At 48.5% G+C, this 27,839-nt stretch overlaps 1 protein-coding gene across 1 annotated transcript; it reads left to right on the forward strand.

The window, feature by feature from the left end:
- The first annotated feature begins 243 nt into the window (after positions 1–243).
- LOC144153451 (protein obstructor-E-like) lies at positions 244–24,795 on the forward strand. Its single transcript, XM_077685098.1, has 5 exons — positions 244–566; positions 17,542–17,733; positions 20,191–20,379; positions 22,789–23,002; positions 24,647–24,795. The coding sequence occupies exons 1-5, from the start codon at positions 521–523 to the stop codon at positions 24,714–24,716; spliced, it is 711 nt and encodes a 236-aa protein (XP_077541224.1). The 5' UTR covers positions 244–520; the 3' UTR covers positions 24,717–24,795.
- Positions 24,796–27,839: the final 3,044 nt, after the last annotated feature.

A 27,839-nucleotide genomic window follows, 5' to 3' on the forward strand; every position in this document is an offset into this window, starting at 1 on the left:
TAAAAAGCATGCATACGTAAAAGGCAAAGACGTTACACTAATGAATTCAGGGGGGATTTGCGACCGCGCGGAGGTCAGTCGATTAATTCCTCGTCGTTCGCAGATGCCGCGAGCCTGCATGAACGGCACCGGCGGTGATTAGCGTTTCCCGTTTGGCCGCTGACCCGCTACACACCAACTAAGACGAAAGTTCCCTGGCGCGAAGGCGCTTTGGCGCCGGAACCGATCTGCCGACCTCTTTGCGGGGGCTCCCCCGGCGCACGTGACGCTTGTGCGCGTCTTCGCCGGACCCCCGAGAGCGGACGGAAAAGTTGGACATGATGCGAGAGGAGAGAAAGGAAGGTCCCTGCGTGACCCCCGAGGGTCAGGCAAACGCGCCACCGTACGTGACCCAGACTCGGCGAGGAAGGAGCGCCCCCCTCCCGCGCTCGAGCCTCTTCTTGAGGAGCGCCGCGCCGCCGGGAGGGCGCATTACCATAGCGAGAGCGAAAGCCGTCCGGCTCACACAACACATCCAGAGATGCTCCTGTACGCACTGCTCATCTTCGTCGGCCTCTTCGGCCTCGGTGAGTCGCCGCCGCCGCCCAGGCTCACATTGCCTTTCGTATACTTCACATTGCATTCGCACCGACCACATTCTCAGCAGTGAGCATGTTTAGTTTTAAAAGGCCGCAAATGAAAACGCGCGTCACCAGGACCACGGTGTAAGATATAAGGTATATCCTACACCGTGTACAGGGCTTGCCTCCATGAAAAGCCTACAGCCTCTGAAATCTTCGCGGTAATTTTGTTTCGTTTTTCAACCGGTTAGCGTGGGTTCTGTGCGATGTGTATGAAACCGCGTGCGGTCTGCGCGATTCGATATCCGCGCCCCGTTGTCACATCGGTAAACCTCTTCGGGAGGATGTAGACGCGCACTGTCTTTCGGGCCCTGCTACAGAGAAAGCTTACGGACGCGCTTTATATTTATATTAGCGCGTTTGAAGCGCCCACGAGCGGCGCGAGACATTTTGGGTTATGCACGTCGCCTTGAGAAAGGTGCGGGCGATGTAACGGTGTCAGTGTGGGGCTTGAGCCAATACGGGCCTTGCACCAACTTTATAATTCCGGATAATGAACTCATACCTGCAATTCTTCTTCTGTGAAAGATTTAACGAAATGCACATGCGTCAGTCCATTTATTTATCTGGGGACCTTACTGTTTGGGCATACGGATTTTGTTACAAAAAATGTGCCCCAGGCCGACATTTTTGTAATTATGCTTGTACAGTTGCTCTATTAAATACTATATTATACTGAACATTCTCATTTGCGTTGCATACGGGATGAACGGTAGAAGAAATTAACATCTGAAAGCAAATTACGATATTTTATACAAAGTGAATGGGGCTGTTATTTTCAGGATGCGAACTTGCTATCTCGCTTGAATTTCCTCGCTTATGCAAGAATACGAGAATCTTTTGATAATCTTTGCATGCTTGTATAATTTGTCGCACCATACGGGCGCGGTAATAATTACGGTGCCTATAGTGTTCTTCAAAAATAAATATTTAAGCGTTTGCTACCGAGTTCTACCGACGGAGAAAGAGAAATGTGCTGGGGACGTTTGTTTTCGTAACTTGATGAAGCGGAGCCTTGGGATTACAGATATTATAAAAAATGAGACACAAGACATATAAGTAAATATAATGTAAAAGTAAACAAAATGTAAGTAAATATAATGTGAGTAAATAAATAGTAAAGAAAAATTAATAACCACGTCTCTGCGTTAATTCAGGTGCCGCGATTCGCTGACAAAAAAAAAATACGGCTAGAAAAGGGGGAGTCATTTCTCTCTTTTCAGCACAAAAAAATTAGCAGTCCTTGCTCCTGCAAACAGCCCACAACAGCAACTAATGTAAGAAAAATGGCTTCTGCTCGAGCACATGCAAACTTAGCCGAGAGGTACCTCCGACAAAAATATTTTTGTATAGGCGTACATAATTTCGTCAGGATTCTGACAAAGATAAGCAATAAGTATATCTACTGTGGACATCATACAGCCCCACATTTGGTGTATATAAAGCACCTAGTAAAAATTGGTCTACCCGTTCTAAATTGCTCTTCTCAAAATAACCGATCATTAAGGAATTAGACAAAAAAAAAAGTAATCTCGTCGGCTCGTGTGGGTCATCAATTAACCACAGACGATATTTTCGCAAAGATTGCGAATTGATACATTTAGGTGACGTCGAGAATAGCACCCTGATGGCGCTTATTTGGTTCACTTTTGGTCTAGCCCATTTAAAGACTTCTTTGGCTTTTTGTGCAAATTCGGCTCTGAGAAACAGTTGATGAGCATACGATAAGTACGCGTCTCGCGATATACGCGATAAGTACGCGTCTCGCGCAATATGCTGCTTCGCGGCAACCCTCCAGGCAGCTCTGAGCGCTGTCGCAAGATGTCCCCAGCTTATTACTTCGGCCTCTTGGAGGCTACGATGCGCCATTGTGCTACGGGCATACAGTACACGAACGCGTATACGATGCGTGCCTTTTCATGTCCGAGCGCGCCCTCTGAGGAAGTCACCTCGACGATAGTAACCAGCAGTGTGTTGTAGATGGGAGGTTGATAGGCCAATGTAGAGAGCGCTGTCTTATGCTGGGCTAGCCGGAATGGCTCAATACGCCCGCACTAAACCAAACAGCCTTCGACCCCGTTTCTCTGCGTGCCTTGTGGTATTTTGGGCATTGTTTGGTAAACTAATAAACTATAAAGTTGACGTTGTTCAGCTCCAGCTTCACCAGTGGCAATAGCTCAATTCATTTTGGATACAAAACTTTGTACGGGGTTAGAAAGAAAGGTAGCTTGCGGGAGTCAGCATAAAGAGTTCATTTTAATAATTTTGATCTATTCCGAGTTGGAAACGAAACGTTGGAGAGGACATCTACATTGAAGTCTTTAGATATGAGACGTGATGGCGTTACTTGGTCGTCGAGGGAGCTTTCTGGGACGGAGCTGCCGCATTCAGCATCCGTGCTCTTCAAGCGCTGAAGGCGGCACACGAAAGCAATGACTCATCGGCGCGAGCGCCGTCTAGGGAAAAACGAACCCCACTGCACAGGCGCGGCACACGCTGAAATCATGTATCCTCTCTTCCTTATTCGCCGTACTATTATTTATGGCGAGCCTACCAACACCCTTTTCTACTCTCCAGTTGTCGCTGCGCCTTATTCCAGCAGCAGTCGAGCGCTCGCCTCTCACTGCCGCCGTCGTTATTTAAGATTGGCAGTGATGACATCGCTTCCGCGGCCGCCTGACAAGCGCGGATGAGGTCCACGGCAGCTGCTGACGCCTAGCGCCTAGCACCACCGGAAAGTCGCTTAATCAGCCTAGTAAAGCTATCGCGTTAAAAGGGGGCGCATTGATCCCGCTCGCAAAGCATAGGCGTTTGATTAGAATGTGTCGCTGTTAAGCAAACCCTCTTGTTTATCATGACCTATACAAGCTTTAGGGAATATGTAATGGGTTACGCTGCCCCTACTCGACCTCTGGAGATAGCCACCACTCTACTTCCAGTGGCCGATCAGGGGCAACAAAGTAGTGTTACCAAACGTGGGTTAATACGCGTGCGCGCTTAATACATACTGGAATCGCGATTCGCTGGGACCATGGGGCGATAATTCCCATTGATGCGGTGGGAATCTGCGTTACCAGTGCGAAATTACGTTTGTGGGACAGATGAAAGCGAACGAACTGAATTCCCCCATTTGTTTACCCCTTCACTCCCACCTCTCTCGTCACCGCTCTGTCCTTTGCCACCCTTATCACCTTTCCGCCACGTCAGCCTCCTCGCCACTCTACCCTTCTGTACACTTTCGCCTTAAATTCACACACACACATGGCTCAGCGCGAGAGGCTAGACAGACAAGAAATAGACCAAAATGGTTGAAGTGGACCAGGTACGCTAATACTATTAAAACTGCATTTTGGGCACCCATGACGTTTGATACCAGTGGCTTGACCTTCCTCTGCAGGCTGTCGTCGCCAAAAAAAAAATTGTAGTGCTCTTCCCCTCCGTGAACAAGGATGACGAACGAAGCTGTGGTGCGTAATGGTAGAGTCGTTCTAGCGGCTAATTTTCATACCATTTGTTTCCGGATAGTTCCGGTAAAACAACAGTTACAGCCATTTTCTGTAACCATACTCTCTCCGTAGATGGCCGTGTATTACAACTTCACTGCGAAGTAACTAACATGACAAGTAAATGAAACTCGACGTGATGGTGAAGCCGTCTTTAGCGGTTAATTTTTGTGTAATTTGTTCCGGGATACTTTCGATAACACAGGAGTTAGAGCCGTTTCATGTAATCACACTCCCTCCTCAGAAGCCCAAGCTTCACTGCGCAACAGGAAATGTGGGAAAGCTAGCGTACAAAGACCAAGCTTACACCGATCCCCTTAAGGTCGGCTTCACCTCTTGACACACGTTCATTGCTGGAAAGATGTTATTTTAAGGGGCAATATAAGCAGACTTATATCAAAATGTGAATGCCCTAGAATCTTGATTTATTTTTTTATGATTTTTTTCTATACTGGGGACCGGTTTTTGCGCGGCGGAGAAACCTGCTCCGGAGAGAGAACGACACGATACCACAGAGGCTGTCGTCAGGGCCAGCCCTAGAACAGCTCCGCTGTTAAAAGCATACAAGGAACGAGGCTCCGATAACTACTTCTACCCACTACTGGCTGACGCACAGACACACCGACTAACGCCAAGTGGGCCAGTCGCACCGCGATAACGTGACAGCTGCCAACATGCCAGCCGATCACGAACAGCTCGTGCAATTTTTTTTTGCTGTTTATTGCATCATCCCAAAAAGTATAGGGTATTTGAGCGTTTCTTCTGAGGCATCGTTTGCTTCTCTGTCCTACGCACCCGTAAGGCGCTTTCGAAGTGGGTGGCGCAGCATTACGCTCATTGACATAGGCGTTTTCTCGGCGCGTACAACCGACGCATTTGTCTCGCCGCCATTTCCTGCGGGCGGCGGAAAGAACGAAAAGAAGGCGAACATGGCATTTGGGTCGCCCGCACACGCACTTCCTGAAGGCGCATGTCGAAACAAGATGTCCCTGTTGCCTGAGCGCACGACATGGACGCTTTGTCCGACTCCCTTTCCTTTTGCGCGCCTCAAAACCCGCAGTTTCTGGTCGCAGCATTGGAGGACGCATTGCCGGTTTCGGTAGCTGCGGCGACGTTTCGGTAATAAGGGGGTCAGTTTTACGGTTCCCCATTTCGATGGCCATGGCGGCGATCTCTCGACCTGCCTATATTGCCTTCGTGCAAATCCTATACGCAAGTGGGAACAGGTACCGCGTCAAATCAATCACGGTTGGTGTCAGTACGACGCACGCATAGAACCTGTCTGTGCGCTCGGTTGCTAACGGCAGGCACGTATAAGGTCGCTCTGCGCCTTCTCAGCGGGTGATGGGCGGACGGCGCGGCTGCATCTCGTTATAGGATCGGAATGCCTTCTTGCTCTGTGTCTCGAAAATAGATGTCACGGGCGCATGCATCTGCCTGCGCGCTTGCCGTTGTCGGATTGTCCTCTCGTGAACGAAACAGACATCGGACGCTCTTTTTTTTTTGTGTGTGTGAGTACGTCAGTTGCCAAATGAACATTGGCGACATCGCATGTGCGAGAAATTAGCATACGAGCGGCAAGAACTTTTTAGATAGGCTCGCTGACATGGGCTGGTTTGTCCTAGAAAAATTGAATGGAAATCTAAAAAAAATATCAGGGTCTTCGCTCGTCTTGCTGCGAGCCACATCGAGGAGCGATGACACGTTGGGCACACGTGCTCCCTCGTTCTTGCATGTCCCTGCACTCCAGATAATTTGCTAGTCGTTATCTCGCTGACAGCTGCTAGCACGACGTCGTACGCGTTCGCTTCAGCTCGCTTCTTTCCATTCAGCTTCAACGATTTATAACACCTTTCACAAGGGGTCCGATAAATCTACTGCCTGTCGCCGAGCTGGCAGTGCTTAAGTCCCCAATTTTCGGAACCCGGGTTCCTCCCCCACCATTGCCCGTGGTTTGCTTTCTCGGTTGTAAAGACAGACCTCCAGACCACGGAATTATTTTTTTAGGTAGAGAGAGAGAGAGAGAACAATCTAGTTCCGAACACAACACATCGCTAATCAAAACATTTTATCCCCGCCTGCAGAACTCACGTTTTTCTTTTGCTTGCGTTCTCGCATTCAAGTGGCATCACGTGGTTAAGCCACTGTGGTGGGTCATAGAAACAGATGAAGAATTTTATTAGTCAGAAAGAAAGTGGGGAAAAAATGCCCGCCGGGTGGGATCCGAACCCACGACCTCTCACCAGACCGGGAAATTAGCTGACGCACAGACACACCGGCTATATATATATATATATATATATATATATATATATATATATATATATATATATATATATATATATATATATATATATATAAGGGTTGGCAGTCAGGAATGCCTCTCTCTCGGAGAGCAGAGGGGAGAATGCGGGAGGTCATTCATTGAAACAGATGAAGAATTTTTAAAGACACAAAGAAAGAGGAGAAAAAATGCCCGCCGGGTGGTATCCGAACCCAAGACCTCCAGAGTACGCGTCTCGTGCGATGCTTACTGTGGAGGTCATGGGTTCGGACCCCACCCGGCGGACATTTTTTCTCCAATTTCTGTCTTAAAAAATTCATCTGTTTCAATGAATGACCTCCCGCATTCTCCCCTTTGCTTTCCGAGGCATTCTTGACTGCCAACCATTATTTCTGTCTTAATTCAACGAGCCCCTCATTTCCCATTATGATTCGATATATATATATATATATATATATATATATATATATATATATATATATATATATATATATATATATATATATATATATATATATATATATATATATATATATATATATATATATATATATAGAGAGAGAGAGAGAGAGAGAGAGAGAGAGAGAGAACCTTGAACAAGGGGGGCAGCGCCAAGGCTAAGTTCTTTGTCTAAACATTGGAACCGGACTGAGGATGCTCCCTTGTCTCAAGTTTTGTCTCCTGTTTGCTGACGTCATATGACGTTTGCACATTTGTGCGGGCTGAAAGGACTGCGTGTGGCGATTGTCGCTTAGCGTCACGACATTCGCGCTAACCCAGAGTGTTACAGCAGCGAAACCGTCTCTTCCCAACGGCGCCGTCGATGAGAAGGTCTTCGTGGGACGCGGTCCTCATTACGCGGCCCAAGGTTTGCGGTGCTCACGCGTTCTTGCCCGCGTCTTCCGTCCTTCTCCCTCCTGACCGGTCTAGTCCTCTTTTTATCGCCACGACGTATCGACTGCAAGACCAATTCAAGGTTGCGCGTGCCCCGTCGGAACCCCGCTTGTCCACGCGTCTCTCTGCGGCGGGGAAACTCGTTTCCGAATTGACCCAGAAAAGAAAACAAGTGGCTTCACGCATCCTGATGCGATCCCTTCGCCCATTGACTCCGGTGTTCGCACATTCTGTAATGGTCACGATAAAAAACAGTCGGATAATCGGGAGGGGGAGGGGGGGGGCACGCTGTAGGTGTCTCGGGCTTTGTTTGAAAAGCTGCATCTAATATGTGTTCAAACTTAGGGCAAAATGTAAACGGTATTGGCATCGAACAAAGAAAATATATCATTACGAGAGTGCCAATACTAAACGGCTTGCATGCCTCCACTCCTCCAGGGAAATAAATCCCAGGGTTTGAAGCCCCAGCGTGAGCTTAAAGTCGAGAATATTGAAATTTTGTCGAGCCAGGTTTTTCGATAAAATTTTATTAGGTGTACTCCATAGTGGAAAAGTGAGCACTGTGAAGGCGTACGTATCGTATGGATCCCCCGAGGTAGGGCTCGATTTCGGGCCGGGGCGGTCGCTTTCGGCGGGGAAAAAGTGCAGTAACTATCCTAGCTGTGCGCAGTTCGCTGCACACATTGAGGGACACAAGGCTATTCCAATTTGTCTAGAATACTTCGCCGGTTTTAAACAATTCAGTGTCGTTTAGGCATTTAAGGCCACAAACTGATTTCCAAAGTAACAAGGTGGTTTTGAAGTTAGCTTTAGTTTTATTGCGCTTTTATTTTTTTTTTTTTTGTAACTTTGATTAACTTCGATGCGCTTCACCTATAGGATGTTGCTCTTTATGGTGACGGCTCGGTCACCCTAATCGCACTGGGCTAAAATGAGCCGAGAAGGGGCTGTGCTTCCTTAGCCCAGGTGTCGAAGTGACTACTTGGCGGTCTCTGCCCTGAAGACCAGTAGTTGCTGGGCGTCCAGGTGAGCGCTGGCCGGCTGATTCACCTATGGCTCGGGAAAAGGAAGAGAATGGGAAAGAGGTGGGAGGGCTGGGTGGTAAGCACACCCGATGAGTTAGGGAAACATTGGCATTCTGCATGCAGGGTATTTGGTTGGATATAGGTGGTGCACCTATAGTGGGGGGAAGGGAAGTGTTGGTGTGGATTCTTCATATTTTCAGAGAGTAGTTTCTTCGTGTTTGAGTTGTTTGGGCTGAGGGTGAAGTATGGATTGTCTAAGGGCGCGGCAGGGCTGGGTGATTTCTTGGGGGGGGGGGGGAGAGAGAGAGAGAGAGAGAGAGAGAGAGAGAGAGAGAGAGAGAGAGAGAGAGAGAGAGAGAGAGAGAGAGAGAGAGAGAGAGAGAGAGAGAGAGAGAGAGAGAGAGAGAGAGAGAGAGAGACTTATTTGCGGTCAGACTAAGACCTATCAGTATTTTTCCGTCAGAAGAACATGGCCAGCTGGTCAACGAGGGCGGCCGACGCCAACCACACCCACCAGTTGGGAGGGGGAGGGTTAGGGTATGAGGGGACTGTTTAGCAACGGGACAGGAGAAAAGGGTGTGTTCAACATTGAGTTACGGAAAGGGGCAGTTGGGACAGGATGGGTCTGAGCGATAACCGTAGTGGTAGACACGTGCCGGAGTGATAAGGGTGTTCAGCTGGATTGCCCGAAGGGTGGGCAATCCAGCTTGGTTGTGCAGTGGGCAGGAAAGTGTGGGGTGGCGGAAGAGCCGGTAGCGTTTGCTAGTGTAGGGGTTGCTAGTGTTGTTGGAGGGTCTTCTTGTTGAAATATGCCTCGTCCGCCATGGGCAGTTAAGGTCAAGGGATCACCGGCGCCCGGCTAGTAATCTCGCGGGCCAGATGGTACGCCAGTTGATTTCCGATGATCCCTGAGTGGCCTGGCAACCACCCCACAGTGACCGAGGCAGAGGAGAGGAGCGGGAGATTTTCATAGAGGTCGTCATGGGGATATTCTGGAAGTCGGTTGTCGCGAAGAGCTCGAATCGCCGCCATGGAGTCGAAGCAAATGCGATAGCGGATAGAAAGGGGTAGGAAAGTTGCTGTTCTAGTTACGTGAACGATCGCCGCCAGTTCGAGGGCTAAAGGTGAGGTAGGATCAAAGTAAGGGCCTGCTGGGGACGGGATTGGGGTGTCAGTGGGGCCGGACATATAGACGAAAGCAGTCAAGCCACAAGTAAGGCAATATGTCGCGTCAAAATACCATGCGAAGTGTCCGGAGGGAATTTCTTGGAAGACATCAATGGAAGGATATCTCCGTTAGTACGGCCCTTCTATTCCGTTCCTCGGGTCTCTTTTGTGATAACTTCCCTCTTGTCGACACACCCTTGTACAGCAGTGGCGACCCTTTGCCAGGTATGCGAGGATGACGCAGATGATCTGGCTCAAGCCAACTTATCAACTTCGGGCTATGTTAGCCGCTTGTTGGGAGCATGGCAGGCAGCGCGGAGGCTTATACTGCGTGGAACAAAATTACGATGAAACGGAAGGTGGTGGTACCCAGTGAAGTTCTTTCAGGAGCGAAACACGAGCGAGCGCCATTTTGGTCCACTTATGCAGCGTTGTCCCACAAACGGGAAGGTGTACTGCGTTAGCTGTGAGTATCCGAGTTACGGAGATCAGGCTGCCCGCAATTCACCCGGAAAAATCCTACCCCAGTGGCGCACACGCACTGACCTGCAAATAGCCGCGGATGGGGGTTTGCAGAAAGGCTTAATTAATAAATTGGATAATTCAAAGTCAAATGGGTTTTATGCATACCTAGGCTACGAAACGTGCCGTAGTGGGAGGCTAGAAATACATTTAGAAAATGTATGGGGGATCTTTTGGCGTGCGCTGAAATCTCGACACACGGGCGTTCTTGCTTTTCGCATCCACCAGCACAACGTCCTAGAGGCCGCGAATCGAGCCGGCCACCTCGTACTCAGCGGCGCAATATGTCTTAGCCACTAAGCTACCGCGGCTGGTAAATGTTATTCTTGTAATGCCTGTAGTAGTGTAGCGAGTACTAAGAATTAAAAATCGGCAATATAACTCACTCCAGCACCAGCATATATGAGCGTGGGCCACAGAGTATACCCAACCGCTGATGCTGAAATTGGCAGCAAGCGGGTGTGGGCGCGCCACAGTTATTGTTTTTTTTTTTTTTTTTTGCGTTCATTGCGCAAGATTTCTTACTTGTTCGAGTATGAGTCTTTCAAAACCGATAGCTTTGTCTGTGTTTCGAGCCTTAGAGTCAGTCGAAAATGGAAACGAATTTTCAGGCGAAGAAAAAGAGCAAATCAATCAGCCCGGTAACGAGAATAGAACTCCTCCTCTTGTATACAAATATTAACGATCAGGCCATCACGATAACGGTGTTTTAGTTTTTCATGAGGAAGGGCGGTTGGAGAAAAAAAAATCATTCGAAAGTAAAAAACTTGAATCATTGGTTGGAATGGAATCTGTATCGGATGTATGATAATCGGATACTCTCGAATACACTCAGCACATTCTCGCGGTCTGCTTACGGTTGCTAAGGAGGGATTAATTTTGTGCCAAAATCCAACGACTGTCACTAAAATAATTTTAAGCGCAATAATCATTATAAACTAAACGCAATAACCGTTATTAAGCGGTTTATCCCAAGTTCATTAAAAAATGCCTGAGGTGTCGGATACGATCTCGTTACTTCGTTCTGAAGCGAAAAGTAAGCTCTCTACAGAATTACAGCTACACATGTGACCGTAGTTAAAGCACAGCCGTCATGCCGCCTTCAGCAACCTATTAGAGCACGGCTCTATACTCTGGTGGAGCCCGTTGCGTATAGGTGGTCCGTTCGTTGCGTTGAGCGCAGCGGTCCGTGGGAGTCCTTAGATTGTCTCGCCGGAGATTCAACTGCAGGTAGCTGCGATGTCCTGTACACTGACCCGTCTGAAATTATTTCCAGCCGATGTTGACCGTTGCGAATCATAAAGAAACGTTACAACAAGCACCCGCCCCGCTGTCTACCCGGCACGCCTGTGCGGGCATGCTGCGTCAGCACAACCGCTTGGACTTGCGGCTGTCGCCCTGAAAAATACTACCTTATCTAGCAAGGAGCTGACGGCAGGACGCGTAACCGAACATGTCCCATGGATTGACCGGAGAGCGAGATCCCGATTGCGGCGCAGCTGACCCAACGCGCCAGGATTGCGTCGGCGACCTTTAGTTCAGGTTTCTGAGCACCGCTTCTCCGGCAGCGCTTACCGGAACCAGCCCTGCGTTGCCACAGTCTGGGATGCGCCGGGACGCGCATCACGCCAGCCTTGGCGTTTAAGCGTTTAATCTCCGACCGGCGCGGATTCCGCTGGCAAATTCGCAAGTCGCCGCAGCCGGCGCCGCACAATCTCGCTCTCGCTACCCCCGTGGCTGCTAAGCAGAAGGTCGCCATTTTCTCGCTGCGCCGAATCGGGATCTGCAATCTTTCGCCGGAGTTGTTTCGCCGGAGAACAGGGACTAATTTGAGGTGGGAAGGACTAATGTTGGACTAAAAACAAAAACGGGAAAGAGGCTGAAAAAAAATGCGATTCAAGCTGAAATAAAAGTTTAATCGAGATTTAAATATACACACGCCTGCATTCATTTGCTGTTCGCCAATACTCGTATATCGCGTGTCGCCCTATTCTGGAAGTCACGTGAACACAGTTTGTATGCACTGAGTGTGCGAACGAGCACGCAGATCGGTGCACAGCGAAGACACAGTGCACATCACATTTTTTTAGTAAACTCGTGTGACAGGGCTCGTTATTCGTCATACTTGCCCCCTTGGCAGGCAAGGACCGGTCATTTCGGTGAAGCAGGCGCACGAAGTTTTTTAGAGTTTACACCCTGGAGGCGCCTGCAAAGTCAAATCCACCAACAGGCCCCGATTTTTGTACACGTGGAACAACGTAGAGCGGATGCCCGTGTGCGTAAGCCTTCATCGCCGGCGGCACTTAGCCACCACCACGGAGTGGGAATTAACGCAGAAGGAAAAAGGCCGTATAAATTTTCGGTTTACACCTTTCAATGCCAAAATCGCACTTCAAGGACCTTCGGCGCAAACGCATTCCGATGCAAACACATCCTCGATGCCTATCCGATGAAACAAGTACGATGAAGAAAAGGATGCCTTTCACACCGAATGGGGGGGTCCCCGAGATTATGCATCGTAGTTAAGCGCGCCGATTACACTTCCACTAAGAAAAAAATCAATGCGTAGATGGTCCAGAACTGGGAATCATACATAGGTCTTATTGTGTGTGAAGATGGAATCATAAACACTAAGCTATGTGCACTATTAAACGGAAAAAAACTCCCACCTCCCCTCGCGGGAACCCCTGTGTAGATGCGACGCATAGGCGGAGCGGCGAAGGGACCGCGTTTTACAGCGCGCATAACGTTGAGGGGACTGCGTAAGCCGGTCCCAGTCGATGACGACGTTGGCGTACTTGTAAAGCGGCGTGGACTCTAGGTGTTTGAGCCAAGCGTGGATGTTGCTTCGCCGGAGAACGGCACACCGGTTATATGCGCAGCGCGCCCGAAGGAGAGGAAACCGCGGAAGAGAGAGTACTGCACATGCGCCGGCCCCAGCGCGTCTGCCGCGGCTATGACGCAACACAATCCAACGCAATCCACTTTAATCCAATCCAATCCAAATCCAATCCAATCCAATCCAATGCCCCTCGCGAGAGAGTGTTCGCTATCGGAGAGGAGAGGGGGTGAGCGGCGGAGAGCGCAGCTGGCGCGGCGAGGAGAATGGGGGAGGGGCGGACAACGCCGACGACGACGCCGGAGGGACAAGGCGAGTGAATGAGATGCTCTGCACCTAAAACAGCGCAAAAGACAGGACCAAGGAAGACTAGACGCATGCATTCTAGTCTTCCTTGGTCCTGTTTTTTGTGCTGTTTTTCCGTTTAAGCAATATGTACCAACTGGCCCGCGTTACCTCTCTTTAAAAGCCACTGCCCCCCCATTTTCGTTTATAACATGAAGCTATACATACGCTTACGAAAACCATTCCACGAATCAAATCACAATTACATATATTACCAGCGAAATAATAATGCGGACACTAAAACTCTGGCATGCTAATGCACTGGTGTAGGGCACTAGTACAGTCAGGATCGAGGTGCCACATCTGCGGATGATACAGTCCTGGCCTAGTAAATTCCAGCACGGCTTCTTGTGAAGTGTCAGGAGAAACATAAATCAGTCAAGCTCCGTACTGTGCACGGTAAATAAAAGAGAGAGACAAACATTCATTATACTGGTGAGCAGGAGGAAGGTCTCAGGGCCTCCACCCAGTGGGAGGCATCCTTATTCCAAGATGCCGTGGTGCTGGCTGGCCTTCCGGGCTCCGTTCCACCAGTCGGCGCCGGTCCGAGAGCTCGGAGCTGGAGAAACTTTGTAGCCTCGGTAACATCTTTAAAAATCCCCATAGGCGTCTCTCATCATCAAGGCATCTAAACACATGGAAACAGAGGAAATGAGAGCTGCAAGGTGGAGTTTAAACGCCCCTACTAAACACGGCTGTTCGGCATCCCTGAAAAAAAAAAAGAAAAAAAAAACGACACATAATTGTCTAACAAATAAGCGTAGTGCACCATGGTTCATGAGGTTGATGAGGTTCATGGGGGTTCATGGGGCTGAACTCCGATATACAGGGTGATCAAAGTTAAGTCGACAGGTTTTTTTTTAATTAGGCCCTTAGATGTACGTGAAGACTTAGACGCAATCTTGCTTCTACGCAGTTTCATTTGGCAGAATTCTTCTAGCGCATCCGTACTCCGAGATATCGAACTGCGAAGTTTAATTGCCGTTCGCATGATTGCGCATGCTAGACAGTGAAGACCGGCGCAAAGCTCCTCCCTTTTGTGACGTGCCTGCTGCCTACGGTGTTTAGTTTGACAACGGGGTGGAGGCATAGGCAGAAATGATAACTGGCACCCTTTCTGTCTTGGTTGGTGTTATCGCAATCTGCAGTAGGGGAAAACCGCTATCGAAACACGGAACAAATGGGAGGAGCTTTGCGCCGGTCTTCACTGTCTAGCATGCGTAATCATGCGAACGGCAATTAAATTTCGCAGTTCGATATCTCGGAGTGCGGATGCGCTAGAAGAATTCTGCCAAATGAAACTGTGTAGAAGCAAGATTGCGTCTAACTTTTCAATACAAACATGCCTACTTACTGCAGCGACTAAAAAGTTAATTATTCAATTTTAGTTAATTACGCCCCCGACATCAATAATTACCACCTTATTTTGTGTCCCCCTGGGTGCATAATCTCACTGTAGAGGTGACCATCACGTAAGTCTAAGTGCCTAATTAAAAAAAAAACCTGTCGACTTAATTTTGGTCATCCTGTATAGTCACAAAAAAATTCCCGTCAGTTGCAGCACAGTTAGTTTTCTTTTCAAGTTATATATAGAGCCATGCAATTTTCTAATGCTGTTTATTTCATTAACATTAGAGGGGAAAAACTTTTCACGTAAGGGCCTCGTCTAATGGGGCAGTATTGATTTTAGCAAGATTCCCGCTCCTTCTTTGCATTTCCTACGAGCATAACAGCTACAAAGCCCTCACCGGGATGAAGGGGGAAACCACAAATCATTGACAGCATAACCCAATAATTCTTGCAGCATTAAAAAAAAAATCTAAGGAAACTCCTATGAGGAATTCTGCGATAGTTCGTAAGCATTCTGGCCGCATCCATCGCACTTAGGCGCTAGGGCAGAATCCTCCCAGAGTATCTCTTACGTGGTTCATTTACTGCCGTGATAGTTGACGTGAGACTATTTCTTATGTTTTCATTCCGCAGTAATCCCACCTCTTTTCCACGTTATTTCCACCTACCTTTTGATTGATTGATTGATTGATTGATTGATTGATTGATTGATTGATTGATTGATTGATTGATTGATTGATTGATTGATTGATTGATTGATTGATTGATTGATTGATTGATTGATTGATTGATTGATTGATTGATTGATTGATTGATTGACAGTGGTATCCCCTTTGTAGCGGGGTCATGACGTGTGTCATCTCACCAAAGAATCCCATCTGTGTCTAATTCTGGAGCTGCTATTAATGTCATTTCCGAATTAAATTTTGTCCGTTACAGGTGGTAGCTGTCCTAGGATATATATTCCCTTCTCTGCTTTTCCTACACCAGAATTCCAATTTACTTTCAGTCCCCTCTACATGCAGCCTTGAAGTTTACTGTCTCTGTGAGGCTTTTAAACCCTAAAATTTCGCGAAGGCGAATATTTTCCTCATAGAGATCTGGATAGATACAATCACATTCCAGCACAGCGTGCCGTATTGTTCCTCCTTAATTTCCACAAACCACGCATATTTCATAATGTAATGACTTTCTTTTTTTTAAGTAGGCTTCACCGCGATACCATCAAAGTAATGTTAAAAAGCCGACCTTGAAAAGACCAAATCACGTACAGTGGGCTTGACTGCAACACGTCTTGCTAAGTTGGCTTCACTGCTACACACATCTGCATTGCTAAAGGGACATTTTTAAAGCACTATTAGCAGCTTTGTGTCAGAATATGAAGATATGGCGTTTTGTTGACACAAGTGCAACGCGTCACGTTACAGACGAATGGACGACTTCCAACGGACATAACGCTATAGGCGCTCGGGCAAATCCATGGAGTTCTCGAGCATGATTTAAGGTGGGGTTTGCCTCGTGCGAGCCGCATGCCGATCGGCTCATTTTGCCTCTCCCTAGCTGTGATCTTTGCCCAATGGAGACAGCCCTAAGCAACGCTATGTGCTGATAAAAAAAGCTCCGAGGGCACTTACTAAGTACTTCTTATGAGTTGGGAATGCGAAATAATTATTGTCCGCTGAGTGCTCATCCGAGTGTTGCGCTACGAGTTATGTTTTTGAGTTTTGCTGCGCGGTATCTGCGGTGTACTCGCGTGGACGGCCACCTTTCGCTACTTCCGAGGCTGCGGCGATGTAGATGCTTCACACTCCATAGCGGTACGGTGCGTACTGCCGAGCAGAGCGCCCTGGCTTGATTGATTGATTGTAGGGTTTACCGCGCCGAAGCTTCACTTGGGCTATGAGGCACGCGGTAGTGGTGGGCTCCGGATTAATTTTGACCACCTTAACGGGCGTAGAAATCTCCACACGCGGGCGTTTTCGCTTTTCGAATCCACCTGAAAAGCGGCCTCCGAGGCCGGGAATCGAACGCGCGTCCTTGGGCTCAGCAGGCGACCTGGCTTGCTAGCGACTGTTGCGCCTCTGGGTGAGGCGGGTATGCTCAGTTCCGTGGGTATGTAATCCCGTATGAGTATTGGGACTCGCATGTGACGGAAAATGCCAAGGGAAACCGTAGGTCAATGCACCTGTGTGGGCATGTGCTATCGCCCTTGTTTGCCTTAACCAATTGAGAAGCTCAAACGTCGAGCCTGAGACGTACCATGGCAGCGTCGAACACATTATGCGTCAAGGTACGGATGCTTGGTAACGTCGTTGGTCCTCAAAGCTTAACGTTAGGCCCAATATTAGAAAAATGCCGGGAGACTGTCGGGAGACTGCCGGGAAAATATCGGAAGACTGTCGGGAAACCGACGTTACCCACCTCCGTGGGTAAGGTCGGTTTTTCGTTCAATGGGCCACTGAATGCTTTCGAATTAAAATGTTATAGGAACTCCAGTGTGGGAAATGTCAGATAGCGCGTAAGCATTCTTTTCAAGGGCTCCCCTCCGCACATACACTTCTACGCATGTTTGCATTGGAGGTTCTTAAGCCTTTCCTTCAAAGGCGTATTTTATCAAAGAAAGGGCCTTTTCGCACTGTGTCACGCGTTATACGGACGGACGAATGAACATTGACCATTTTGGGGGTAGTCGCCAAAGAATGCTTGCGCGTTAACAGGGCTCAGTGTTTTTGTAGCGAATGGGGTTACCACGCGCCGCTAGATGGGTACACACGATTTCTCACGCAGAACTTCTTGTTCGGGGGTCCTTGTTTATCTGTTATTTTTTTGTCGATTTGCACACTGCTAGTTAAGTCAGTGCTTGCAAAGGGTCGCCGTCTGCGTGAAAGATAGTCCCTGGCGGTGGTGTGGTGCGCTCCTTGCATGCGTACCATCCCACTGGCGGGCAAGCACTAACGGCGTGCACGTGTGCCCTCGCTCCGTCCGCCCTCAGGCCGGTGCCAGTGCACCACCAACGGCTACTTCCCGCACGAGACACAGTGCGACAGCTACTACGAGTGCAAGAACGGCACGGTGCAGCAGGGTTTCTGCCCTGACGGGCTGGTCTTCAATGACGAGTCCAGCTACAAGCACCTGCGCTGCGACCTCCCGTTCGACGTCAACTGCCAGAACCGGCCCTACTTGCGTAAGTGCTCGGAAAGCGTGTCCCCCAGATTCCGAACACCCGGTGGGAAAGCCCCAGCTGAGCCCCCCGCTTGTCCCCCGCCGCGAGGGTCCGCTGCCCTTACTCCCTGCTGCAGCCTGCCGGAGAGCCACGTAGCTTGCTCTGCCATCGGCCTTGCCTCGCTCGCCAACGGCTTCCTTGGAACATCCAGATGGCCGCGGTGCTTGAGCCGGTCGCTTTGTTCCCGCGTTGTGCATGTTGCGCGGCCCCACGACCAATGCCCTGCCCGCTCGGCGGTGCAAACGTACTTCACATGCCACTCTTTCTTCTGTGTCGTTCGCCTTGCCGGTCGTTTTCGGGTGTTTTTGCATATATACACGGGACAGAGTCAATAATCCGGAACGCCATCTTTTTCCGGAGATATGGGCACACCTCGTGCCACCATTCGAGCAATCATTGGGTTAGAAAAACACTTCGCGGTAAGATACGTAGGTTATTTAAATCTTCAAATTTAGCTGCCTGAGGGTGCCTCAGACATTGTTTAACATTGCAGCCTGATAAATTCTGAAGAACTCGTCGACTTTGCTGTATATAGCGTTTTTCGCACCTGTCCTCGTATACTGAGTACGAAAGCTGAGCGACCGATTGTGTGTGTTTTCATGTGTGTGTAGTGTGTAGTGTGTGACTTGGAATTCCGTAGATATTCCAAGTTTTAACGTGGTGACCAGGGCGATGCTGCTAAATGCTGGCAGGCTTCCCTTGCACTTATCATTTCACATGAAAGTATCGTCCACGGGCAGTGGAACTTTCGGGAAAAAATGTGAGTTGTATTTGTGTACGAGCAGCCGGAGACAACGCGAGTCTGACATTGGTGGCTTGACGATGGATGCGTGGTGGCACATTTATGCTTGGTGTTCAAGAGCAGCAAGTATATCTGACATTGCGACACGCGGAGGGAAAAGCAAGAAACGTCATGTGTGTGCGCATGGTTCATTGCCCTGCTGGTGCATGCACTTCGCCTGCACTTGCACTGGTGGTTCTGTTTCCTGAACTAACTGACTGTGCTGCTTTCGCTATGCTCTGTGACCTTCAAACACATTTATATATGCATGTTTTATTAAAGAACACATAAGAAAAATGTAACGAGAAAACAGCGCAACAATTAATGTGCAGGGAAAAGGTGAAGCTGAAGCGGATAAAAGGACGTCGCGGAGGGCGGGTGAGGGGTGTAATCGTCAGGAATAAAGTGAAATTGTAGTACCACATTACTACTCTTTGCCTCCGGATAGCGCATATTGGGGTAACGACGCCCGGTATAGGCGTAAAAGTTACCCTCACATACATCAAACAATCCACGTAAGTTGAGAACTACTTTGTTATGGCGACTGCAATCACTCTCTGGGGTGAATTCGGCAAATGTGCTAGAAATAATGGACAAGCAGACCTTGAGAATCCAGCAAAGAGCTTGACAAGGGAAAGAGAGTGTTTGATGACTCGCCGCAGTGGAGGCGTGGCGCTGCTGATGACGATAGCGCAGGTTCGATGTCCGGTCACGGCAGTCGTTTGTTTGATGTAGGCGTAAAGCGAAAATGTATGTACTACGGCTCCCTCCATAGCTTAGATCCCTAAAACGCCAACTCGAATTCGTTTTTCATTCCATTACAGAAATATGACACACGTTCAATAAGAAGAAATGGCAGAGAATGACGGCCTAAGGTGACAAACTTCGAGCTTCGAGCGGAACAGGAGAGGTTGAGAGGGTAGTATCGGAGGATAGCTATTAAAAGAACCTGTGATAACGATAAAGCATTTGTTAGGTCAATACGTATACATAGAGGCCACTCTGCTGATGTGCGAGGCCGTGTACAAAAAAAAAAAAGCAGCATAAGCGTGCGAAACACGGCGTACACCGTGAGAAGAGGTGTCGAGTATACGGCCTTTTTATTGAGTGGACGTCTGCCTCCCAGCCCCCCGTACAACCTCTACTCCCATCCGCTGCCCCACAGAAAACACGCATCGATTGATGACATAGGGCACCAACCGCTATTCTATGTCGTGCTGCCAAAGACCGCGGCACCCGCACCACACAGCCCAAATAAGGAGCCTCTGAGCGTCCAAGGCCTCCCGCGTATTCATAGCAGCGTTATCGTCGAACAGGAGGCGCGCAGGTCACTGCGGTCATGGATGCCCAGCGCGCATCCATTAAACAATTTGAGATGAGCTGTTTACTACGGACCTTCCGTTCATTGCACGCTTTGGTGAAATCGAAGAAGGTTGTTGGGGGGGATTGTGCCTATTGTTCGAGGAGGCGGATGCTGCCCGCATTTGTATGCGTGCGGCACGGAGAAACAGGGCAGGAAGTTGGCTGCAGCGTCTTGTTCGTCCGTTCTGAGCGACGCCGGTGCGGATCGGGAGGACGGGAGGACGGCGGGCGGCGCGGCGTGCCTGACCTCTTCGGGGGGGTGTTCTTCGTCGCAGAGCCGGCGCAGAGCGTGGGCAAGTGTCCCCGCCGCTGGGGCATGTACGCTGACGAGAGCAACTGCGGCAAGTTCTACAACTGCGTCGACGGCCACGGCTTCCCCTTCGACTGCCCCGAGGGCCTGGCCTTCAACGACAAGCGCGGAGTCTGCGACTGGCCCGACCTTGTGGAGCGCTGCGATGCCGAAGGTATGCCGTTTCCAGCTATTTCCAGATGCCCAGGCACGCACGTCGCGTTTGCAGGCACGGCGAGCCCGGAGATGGCGCTTCTGCCTCAGGTCCCCTATACGAACCCATTAGAAAAGGAGACTATACGGCTGAGCAGCACGCAGTACTCCTCAGCTAACGACCACGTGGAGCACGCATGCAGGCTTTCTGCATAAGCTTAGCCTTGTATGATTAATAGGGTCCTCCGATCTCATGATTTTCTCTTCCAGAACGACGTTTATAAAAATCGGGTTATAGAATGATTTCTGGCCGAAAAGACTGCCATTTACAGGTATGCTTTAAGTCATAAAATGGGCTGTAGACTGAAGCTAAATTCTTCAAACAAGGTGAAATTGAGCCGAAGACGCAAAGCTTAGCACTAGTTCCTAATAAAATGCCAATATGTCACGATGATGAATAATTTTATCATTACTAAATTGTTTGCTTCGGTGGCAGCCTGTAATAATATGTCTGGAAGCGGCTTTGGCTTGCGCGTGGTTAAAAGTTAAAGACCAGGCGAAGATAACTGTGCCTAGTCTTGCTAATATAGCTGCGGGAAGACAAATTCATCGTGGAAAAACAACGTTCCTTTTTAATTTGGTGATACAAGGTTTAATTTACGTGGTTCTACTGCCTAACGGGAGATGGAAAACAAACTTCGCAGCATGGGTCTGTCACGTGGGTGGTTTATAAAACTACTTTGGCAGCTTACACACAATTACCGAGCCGAGTTAATACGAGGTAATAATGTATGCTAACATAGTTAAAAAGGCGCCTGTCTCGTCACGGGTCTAAACAGCTAAGCAGAGACGCCCTTAAAGGGAGCGCGAACTCGTCGTGTGACCTAAGTTGTTTGGTGACCTTACGCATGATAACTGTTTACAGGCACGCACGCGTAAACAGAGATAAATGGGCATATCGTGTTCCTTGTTGAGTTTTCCCTGTCCGTTAAATAAAGCATTTGTTGAAACTACAGTAAAGACTAAATTTAACTTCACTTTATACGTAATTGCAACTGTCACACCTCACTACATTCTTCGACGGTAACGGTGATGTCATCGTTGAGAAATTTGAGACTAGAAGGTGGGATTTCGAATTACCCCGTTACAGTGTGAGGTCGGGCGAGTTGGTTCATGCGTACGTGGCGAGAAAAAAAAATCAGCTCAAAGCACGGGACACAAGAACGAAGAGGGGCGAACAAACACGGACGATGTGTGTCCGTTCTTCTTTCCTGTGTCCCGTTATTTGCGCTGTTTTTTTTCGCCAAATTGCCCACTTACGTCACCATTCGCTATGTGTGTGGGTGGGCGTGCAGCCAAGAACGAACGGTTGACAGCTTGCCAGAACGCAAGCGGCAAGGTCCAACAACAACCAAAATTATACGACTATTGCCGATTAAATTTAGTAAAACACGTCAGGACACATCGCCTGCGAAAAGGTGTGTACGTGGGTTTTGTTGCTCCTTTGACGATGAAAGAAGGTATAGGCGTAAAATTACAACTTTATCGAAGCAACCATTCAGTGTATATATTGGAATTGCCGAATAATATGGCGGAGTCGAACGCCAGGAGCTCCGTTAAGTGATGTCGTAGTGCTTCGGAAGGTTACTTAATTATGTTGCAAGAGCCACTTGAAGATAAGTTCGCGGACCTGGTCGCTCGGGCAACATCATGCAACCGTCGTAAGCTTAGAGGAAGCTTTCATGACATGGCCATTTGCTGGTTGCCGTGTCTGTGGAAGAAAATAAAACACAATTTTGATATTCAATCATATCTACCGTGCCCTGCGAACACACAGCTCTAAGTAATCAGTGGTGATTATGTATCGGCGTCATTCTATTTGCACAGGCCTCCCCAATAGACATTGGGAAGTGCGGGGAAGTCCCTGAGCGTCGCAACCAAGTTTTTCTGGCCTTCTCTAGCTGTGTACTTCATAACATTTTCACGTTAAAACTGGCCTGTTTGCTATTCTGGAACGGAAATCTATCAACTCTGAAATGGTTGTGTTGTTTCATCGTCCTTTCAATGTTTCGGTGAATTGTTTCTGCACTTTTGTCGGTAAGCTTCAACCCGCTACACACTGGCGGTGCAGCGAAGCCAGCTTTCAGAATTAGCGTGTTCTCTTCATCGCAGGCTTGACCGAGGTAGGCCAGTCGCCCTTCAGCATGTGCTTGTGGTCTCATGGTTTTGAAATGGTTTTGATTTTTCTTGTGGGATATATTTCGCATTGTAGTAGTCACGCAAAGTGAAAGGGAGGAAAACACGTCTTAGGGCGACATCCAGGGCTCAATTACAAGCGTGATGCCCGACTTAGCACTTGGCGTGAAAATTATGGAAGGTTCGACACCGCCGTTTCCAGAGTGCCACTGACGACGCTTGATGGTGTTCGCAGCGTACCTGGGATTCCAGTGTCCCGAGCCGACGGCGTACGAGCTACAGGACTTCGTGAACCCTCCGTACGCGCACCCTCGCGACTGCGCCAAGCACTTTGTGTGCGTAGCAACGTACTACGGCAAGCGGCTACCACGCCTTCTGTCGTGCGACCACGGCACCGTCTTCAACCCCAACACCAGGACCTGCGACGAGCCTGTCAACGTGCCGGGCTGGTACGTCAAGGCCACCAACCAAGCCGCCGTCTTCTTCCTCTCGGGTTCAATAATGAAACGAATGGAGTCAGGCGTTTCACGGAATGCGTCTGGTCAGATAAGCTAAGAAAAATAATTGGGGACCATTGACCTGCTTCTTGGCTTGACGAATGACGTGTGGTTTTTTTTCTTTTTTTGGGAAAAAGGCGTTTAACTTTGTCAGTCTAACCCTTCCCCCTGTCCTATCTCATCACTGAAAAGGGTGCACTCTTGATGCTCGTTCTTGAGACACGACGCCGACTTACTTGAGGATTGGCGAAGAGCATGTGTACAGTGTGACACAGGACGCGCGGCTGCTTAATTTTTCCCGTGAATTTGGCTTCATCTTGTGCCGAAGCTTCACTTTGGAAGCGCTGTCGTAAAAGATAGAAGTACTACAGAAATTCGACGATTCTTTTGCTCTCTCGTAGTTGGTCTTAGCATATATGCGAGTCTAAATATGCTAGTAAGAAAAACTAATCACTAAAATACAACGATTACACTTTCCACTTTCGAATATAGCGCAATCGACGTGTGTAATTGCTCGAAATCACTAAAATACAACAATTACACTTTCCACTTTCGAATATAGCGCAATCGATGTGTGTAATTGCACGAAAAGTGAACCTTCTATGATTTGAAGCATCCATCACCACGTCCATCGTTCCATATTTGAGATGCCCGATGCTTCATCCCTCCAACTCCATCAGGTGCGGAATATTGTAGCTTAAACAAAAACTCTTTCTGAAGGTCTGTTTTAAAACACTCATTTTTTAACCAGCGATTTATAGCGACGGTATCTGCAATCACATGCAGGTTTTAAGATTTAAACGAAAAGTCAGGAAGCCATGAGCAATGAGTTCCGTCCTAAAAGCTGCGCCATTTTAATATTAAGTTTTAGTTATTACTTTTAACTACCCCCTTCATTTTTGACATCCACCATCCCTGACATATGATGATGATGACGTCCCCAAAGATTTTGGCACGTACCCACACGGGGGGATCGGCCAGGGCTAAATCGGTTGTTAAATACGTGGGGACTTCAAAATACTAAATTATTTTCGGAAAGAGGCTGTAAAAGGAAACTTAGTTATGAATAAAACCCGAATTAGCAATTAATTAGCACCCTTCAGCAATTCAAGTGACCTGAAGCAGAAGGAAAATTTTAAATGCAATTATATATTGCATATATTGCATTATATATATATCCCTTTTTTGCAAACCCCAAATTTGATGCGCCAATAGATAATATAAATGGAATCGAAAAAGTCAACCCCAAACGCTCAATCGGGCTCTTCAAAAGCAGCTGTATATGTGGCTCCTGAAAGGAACCGTTCTTTCACTTCAACTTCGTCGATCTTATTATTTCTTGCCTCCCCTTCCCCAACTACGGCCATGTGGCCTCCCCCATCTTAATAAATGCCATTCATTCATTCATTTCTTGCCAATCTTCACTGAAACGTCCGGTAAACGTATAGGCGTCCCGCTTTCTTTGAGCCAAGTCTTTGAAAATGAAGAAAATGTTTGGCTTGCAACACAACCGTGTAATGCAGCAATTTCCTAAGAACAGCGCATCAAGTGATTCGCACAGCGTCCCGCCCACTAATGAACCCGTTTGCATTGCAGTGAGAACTACTATGGCACCCAGGAGGACCCCTTCAACAAGGGCCAGACCCTGCGGCGTCAAGGACGATAAGAGCCAACGAAGCTGTTAGACCCGTGCACCTTGTTCTTTGTTTTGTGGACCCATTAAACTGCACATTGTGCTTCCTCCATTCACGCTTTTGAAAGTATGCAATAATCGCTGCGTTGCATAATGCATGCGTAAGTCACTGCAATACACGCAAAGAATCTGTACAGTGCTCGAAGAATCGCATGGAGTTCCGGTGCAGGGAACGGACGGGGGGACAGGGGCCTTTTGTTCCGCTCGTTACGTTACTTAGTAGTAGTACGTAGTAGTAGTAGAGAACTTTATCTCGCAGAGAAATTGGTGTGGTCCCTCAGCCCAGGAGAAACACAACAGAAACACAAACAGGGCGCCCAAACAGAGATCGTGTATGTAAGTCACGTTTTGTTTCCGTGTTTCTTACGTTCTTACATGCACGGTCATGATTCATACTGCAATGCATTGTGGGCCGTTCTTCGATCATACTTCCAGAATGTGGTCCCACCGGAAAAGCTGCCCTTCGCTGGCTCCTCGGATGCCCTGCTGTATGTGTGTGCGCGTTATGATGTGGATGCTTCGTTGTGTTGTTGAGCTTCTCTTTTTGCTGTTAATGGTAGAGGCCTCAGCACATGGGCGAGAACGGCATCGATGCCAAGGGCATCAAATCTGACCGTGGTGGACCCTGCGTTCCTCTGTGTTGTCCATGGATATGCACTTTCACGCCCGCGGCCTAGGCCTTTAACCCACAATTTTACTTTTTCTGCACTTCGCTATCAACGTACACTTACTGAACCAGTTCAACACCCTAGAACCGGTATGCAAACCGTTATGCTAATTGATTTAGTCTTACAGGATTCAGGGATGAAATCCGAAACTAACCGAATTCGTATTTTTTCGGTTCGAGTTTTTTTCGTTTTTTTTACTAGTGCCAAAATGAATGCTCTTGTGCTACCTGTGTCTGTATTTTTACTCACCTTTCTTGAGAGATAAGAAGACCAAAATTAGCGCACTGATCAGGAAAGCATATAAACAAACTCTCGGAATACCCGTTGCCGCGCCCAACGAACGGTTCGAGGTGTTGGGAATCCATAACCTATTAGAGGAACTGATATAGACGCAGAATTGGCCATCTGCAGGAGACTCACAAAGAGCTCAACCGGCCGTCACAAGGCATCCCGTAAGAAACTCAAATCGGTGCCAAACGCGAGATTCCCCGTGAATAAAGCCCCTCCACCACGTCCACGCTGAGGAAACAAATGAGCACTCCAATAGTGCACTGCACGCGGGCCCGGGCCGGCCCAAAAGCCCGAGCCCGGCCTGGCCCGCGGGCAGGGTTCGGGCCGGGTAGCACGTCTTTTCTCGTTCCCGGGCCGGGCTCGGGATTCAACGAAAAAACATTTGGGCCGTGCCGGCCAGAGCAGGCCTGGGCAATGCCTCAAGCCCGGCAGTCATGTGCCGAAAATTTAAAATGTTGATTACAAAAAGTTGGCTCATCGACTTTTAGTTTAAATAAAAAGAAAAGAAAAGCGAAGTGCGGTTACTACGGCACTGTTAAAAAATAACAAAAAGGCGTATTACATTTATAGTCTTCAAGTCTAAAATACACCCGCCGCAACGTGGCTCAACGTGGCTCAGTGGCTATGGCGTTGTTATGGAGGAAAGAAAAGGTCGTTGTGCTTCTGAGCACAAGGACGCGGGTTCGATACCCGGCCGCGCCGGCCGCTTTTCTTATGGAGAGAGAGAGCAAAACTTTTATTGCGCATTTATATGCGTGGGGATGGCTTCTTAGTCCAGAAGTCCAAGCGTAGTCTTTGCACGTTCCGCCCTTCCCGCCAGCATGACCTGGTCGGCGATGTGTGCGCTGGACAGCGCTGTCTCACACTGCTCGATTTTGGGGTTAGGGAAAGGGGGCGGCAAGTCCGAGTTTTGGCTACATTCCCAGTCTACGTGGTACAGGGAGTCTGAATTTCCACAGAACTCGCATTGAGGTGGATGCAGCCTGATTGGGGAATTGCATATGCAGCCGAACTGGGTGAGGGAACGTGTTTGAAGTAAGCGAAGTGTCCAGCCTTGTTTTTTACTTTATTGCGGGTGTGGTGGTGGATAGACTCTCCGTTCTAGCCGGTAATGCTGGGTAATGTTATGCTAAGTCACAACAGGGGTGGGGTCAGGTTCTCCTTCCAGGGCCTGGTGGGCGAGTGCGCAGGCCCTCACGTGGGCGAATTCGTTGCCTGCGAGGGAGGAGTGTGCCGGCGCCCAGACTATCGTGACGTGCCGTTTCGGGGGGGTTGTGCTCAGGAGAAGGTATGCTGCGGGAGTCACCGATCCCAAAGTACTAAATCTTCTGCAGGTTGCTGCGAGTCAGAAATTATCGTCGTTGACTTGGTCTGGGTTATGGAAAGCGCTAGCTATGGCCACTTCTTCTGTATCTTGAGGAGTAGTATTGGGGGTGGTTACGCTAGTGAGGCATTTGCCTCTCGATGTTACTACTGCCACCATTGCGAAAAGCAAAAACGCCCGTTTGTTCGAGATTTCGGCGCACGTTAAAGATCCCCAGGTGATCAAAATTAATCCGGAGCCTTCCACTACTGCGCACCTCATCGCCTGTGAAGCGTCGGCGCGTTAAACCCCAGAATCAATCAAGTATAAAATAAAACGTATAGGCGCCATCAGCATTGTGTGATAGAGCGGGTCAGAAAACGAGGGCACTCCGGTCACAGAGCACAACATGATTGTCTTTTTCACCTGCCTTTCAAAGAAAGAAAAAAGAACAAACGTGACCTCGACTGTGCACTTTGTGTAGACCATGCCACCAAAGATAAGCTAACGTACCCTTGGGTCTTTCTTACACTTTTTATACACGTTTTTGCGAATAAACGCGACTTTTTCCGTAGGCAACTTTGTGAGCATGAGAATAACTTGGCTCTACTTTGATGGGTGCCGGGGCCAAATCTTAGCGAATTAAGTGGAGAAAATTACAAGTTAAACTGTAGCTCTCGGCAGAGTGTGCTAGCGTCAAAAACTTCTAGGAAGGAAAATCCTTTGTGAAACGAATTGAATGGAACAACGCAAGGTGCAATATCTGTTCCAGAAATGCATAAATAAAGAGATTATCTACTTTTCTAAACATCATTTAAACGATCGTCGGTGTTT

The sequence above is a fragment of the Haemaphysalis longicornis genome, unplaced genomic scaffold, assembly GCF_048455015.1.
Source record: "Haemaphysalis longicornis isolate Haplotype H1 unplaced genomic scaffold, Haemaphysalis longicornis Haplotype H1 scaffold_1, whole genome shotgun sequence".
Taxonomy (NCBI): Eukaryota; Metazoa; Arthropoda; class Arachnida; order Ixodida; family Ixodidae; genus Haemaphysalis; species Haemaphysalis longicornis.

Excerpts from the sequence above, each read along its gene's own strand:
- LOC144153451 (XM_077685098.1), top strand. The coding sequence starts at position 521 with ATGCTCCTGTACGCACTGCTCATCTTCGTCGGCCTCTTCGGCCTCG. Across the intron at positions 20,380-22,788 it reads GGAGCGCTGCGATGCCGAAG|CGTACCTGGGATTCCAGTGT; the intron begins GTATGCCGTTTC and ends TGGTGTTCGCAG. Across the intron at positions 23,003-24,646 it reads CCTGTCAACGTGCCGGGCTG|TGAGAACTACTATGGCACCC; the intron begins GTACGTCAAGGC and ends TTTGCATTGCAG.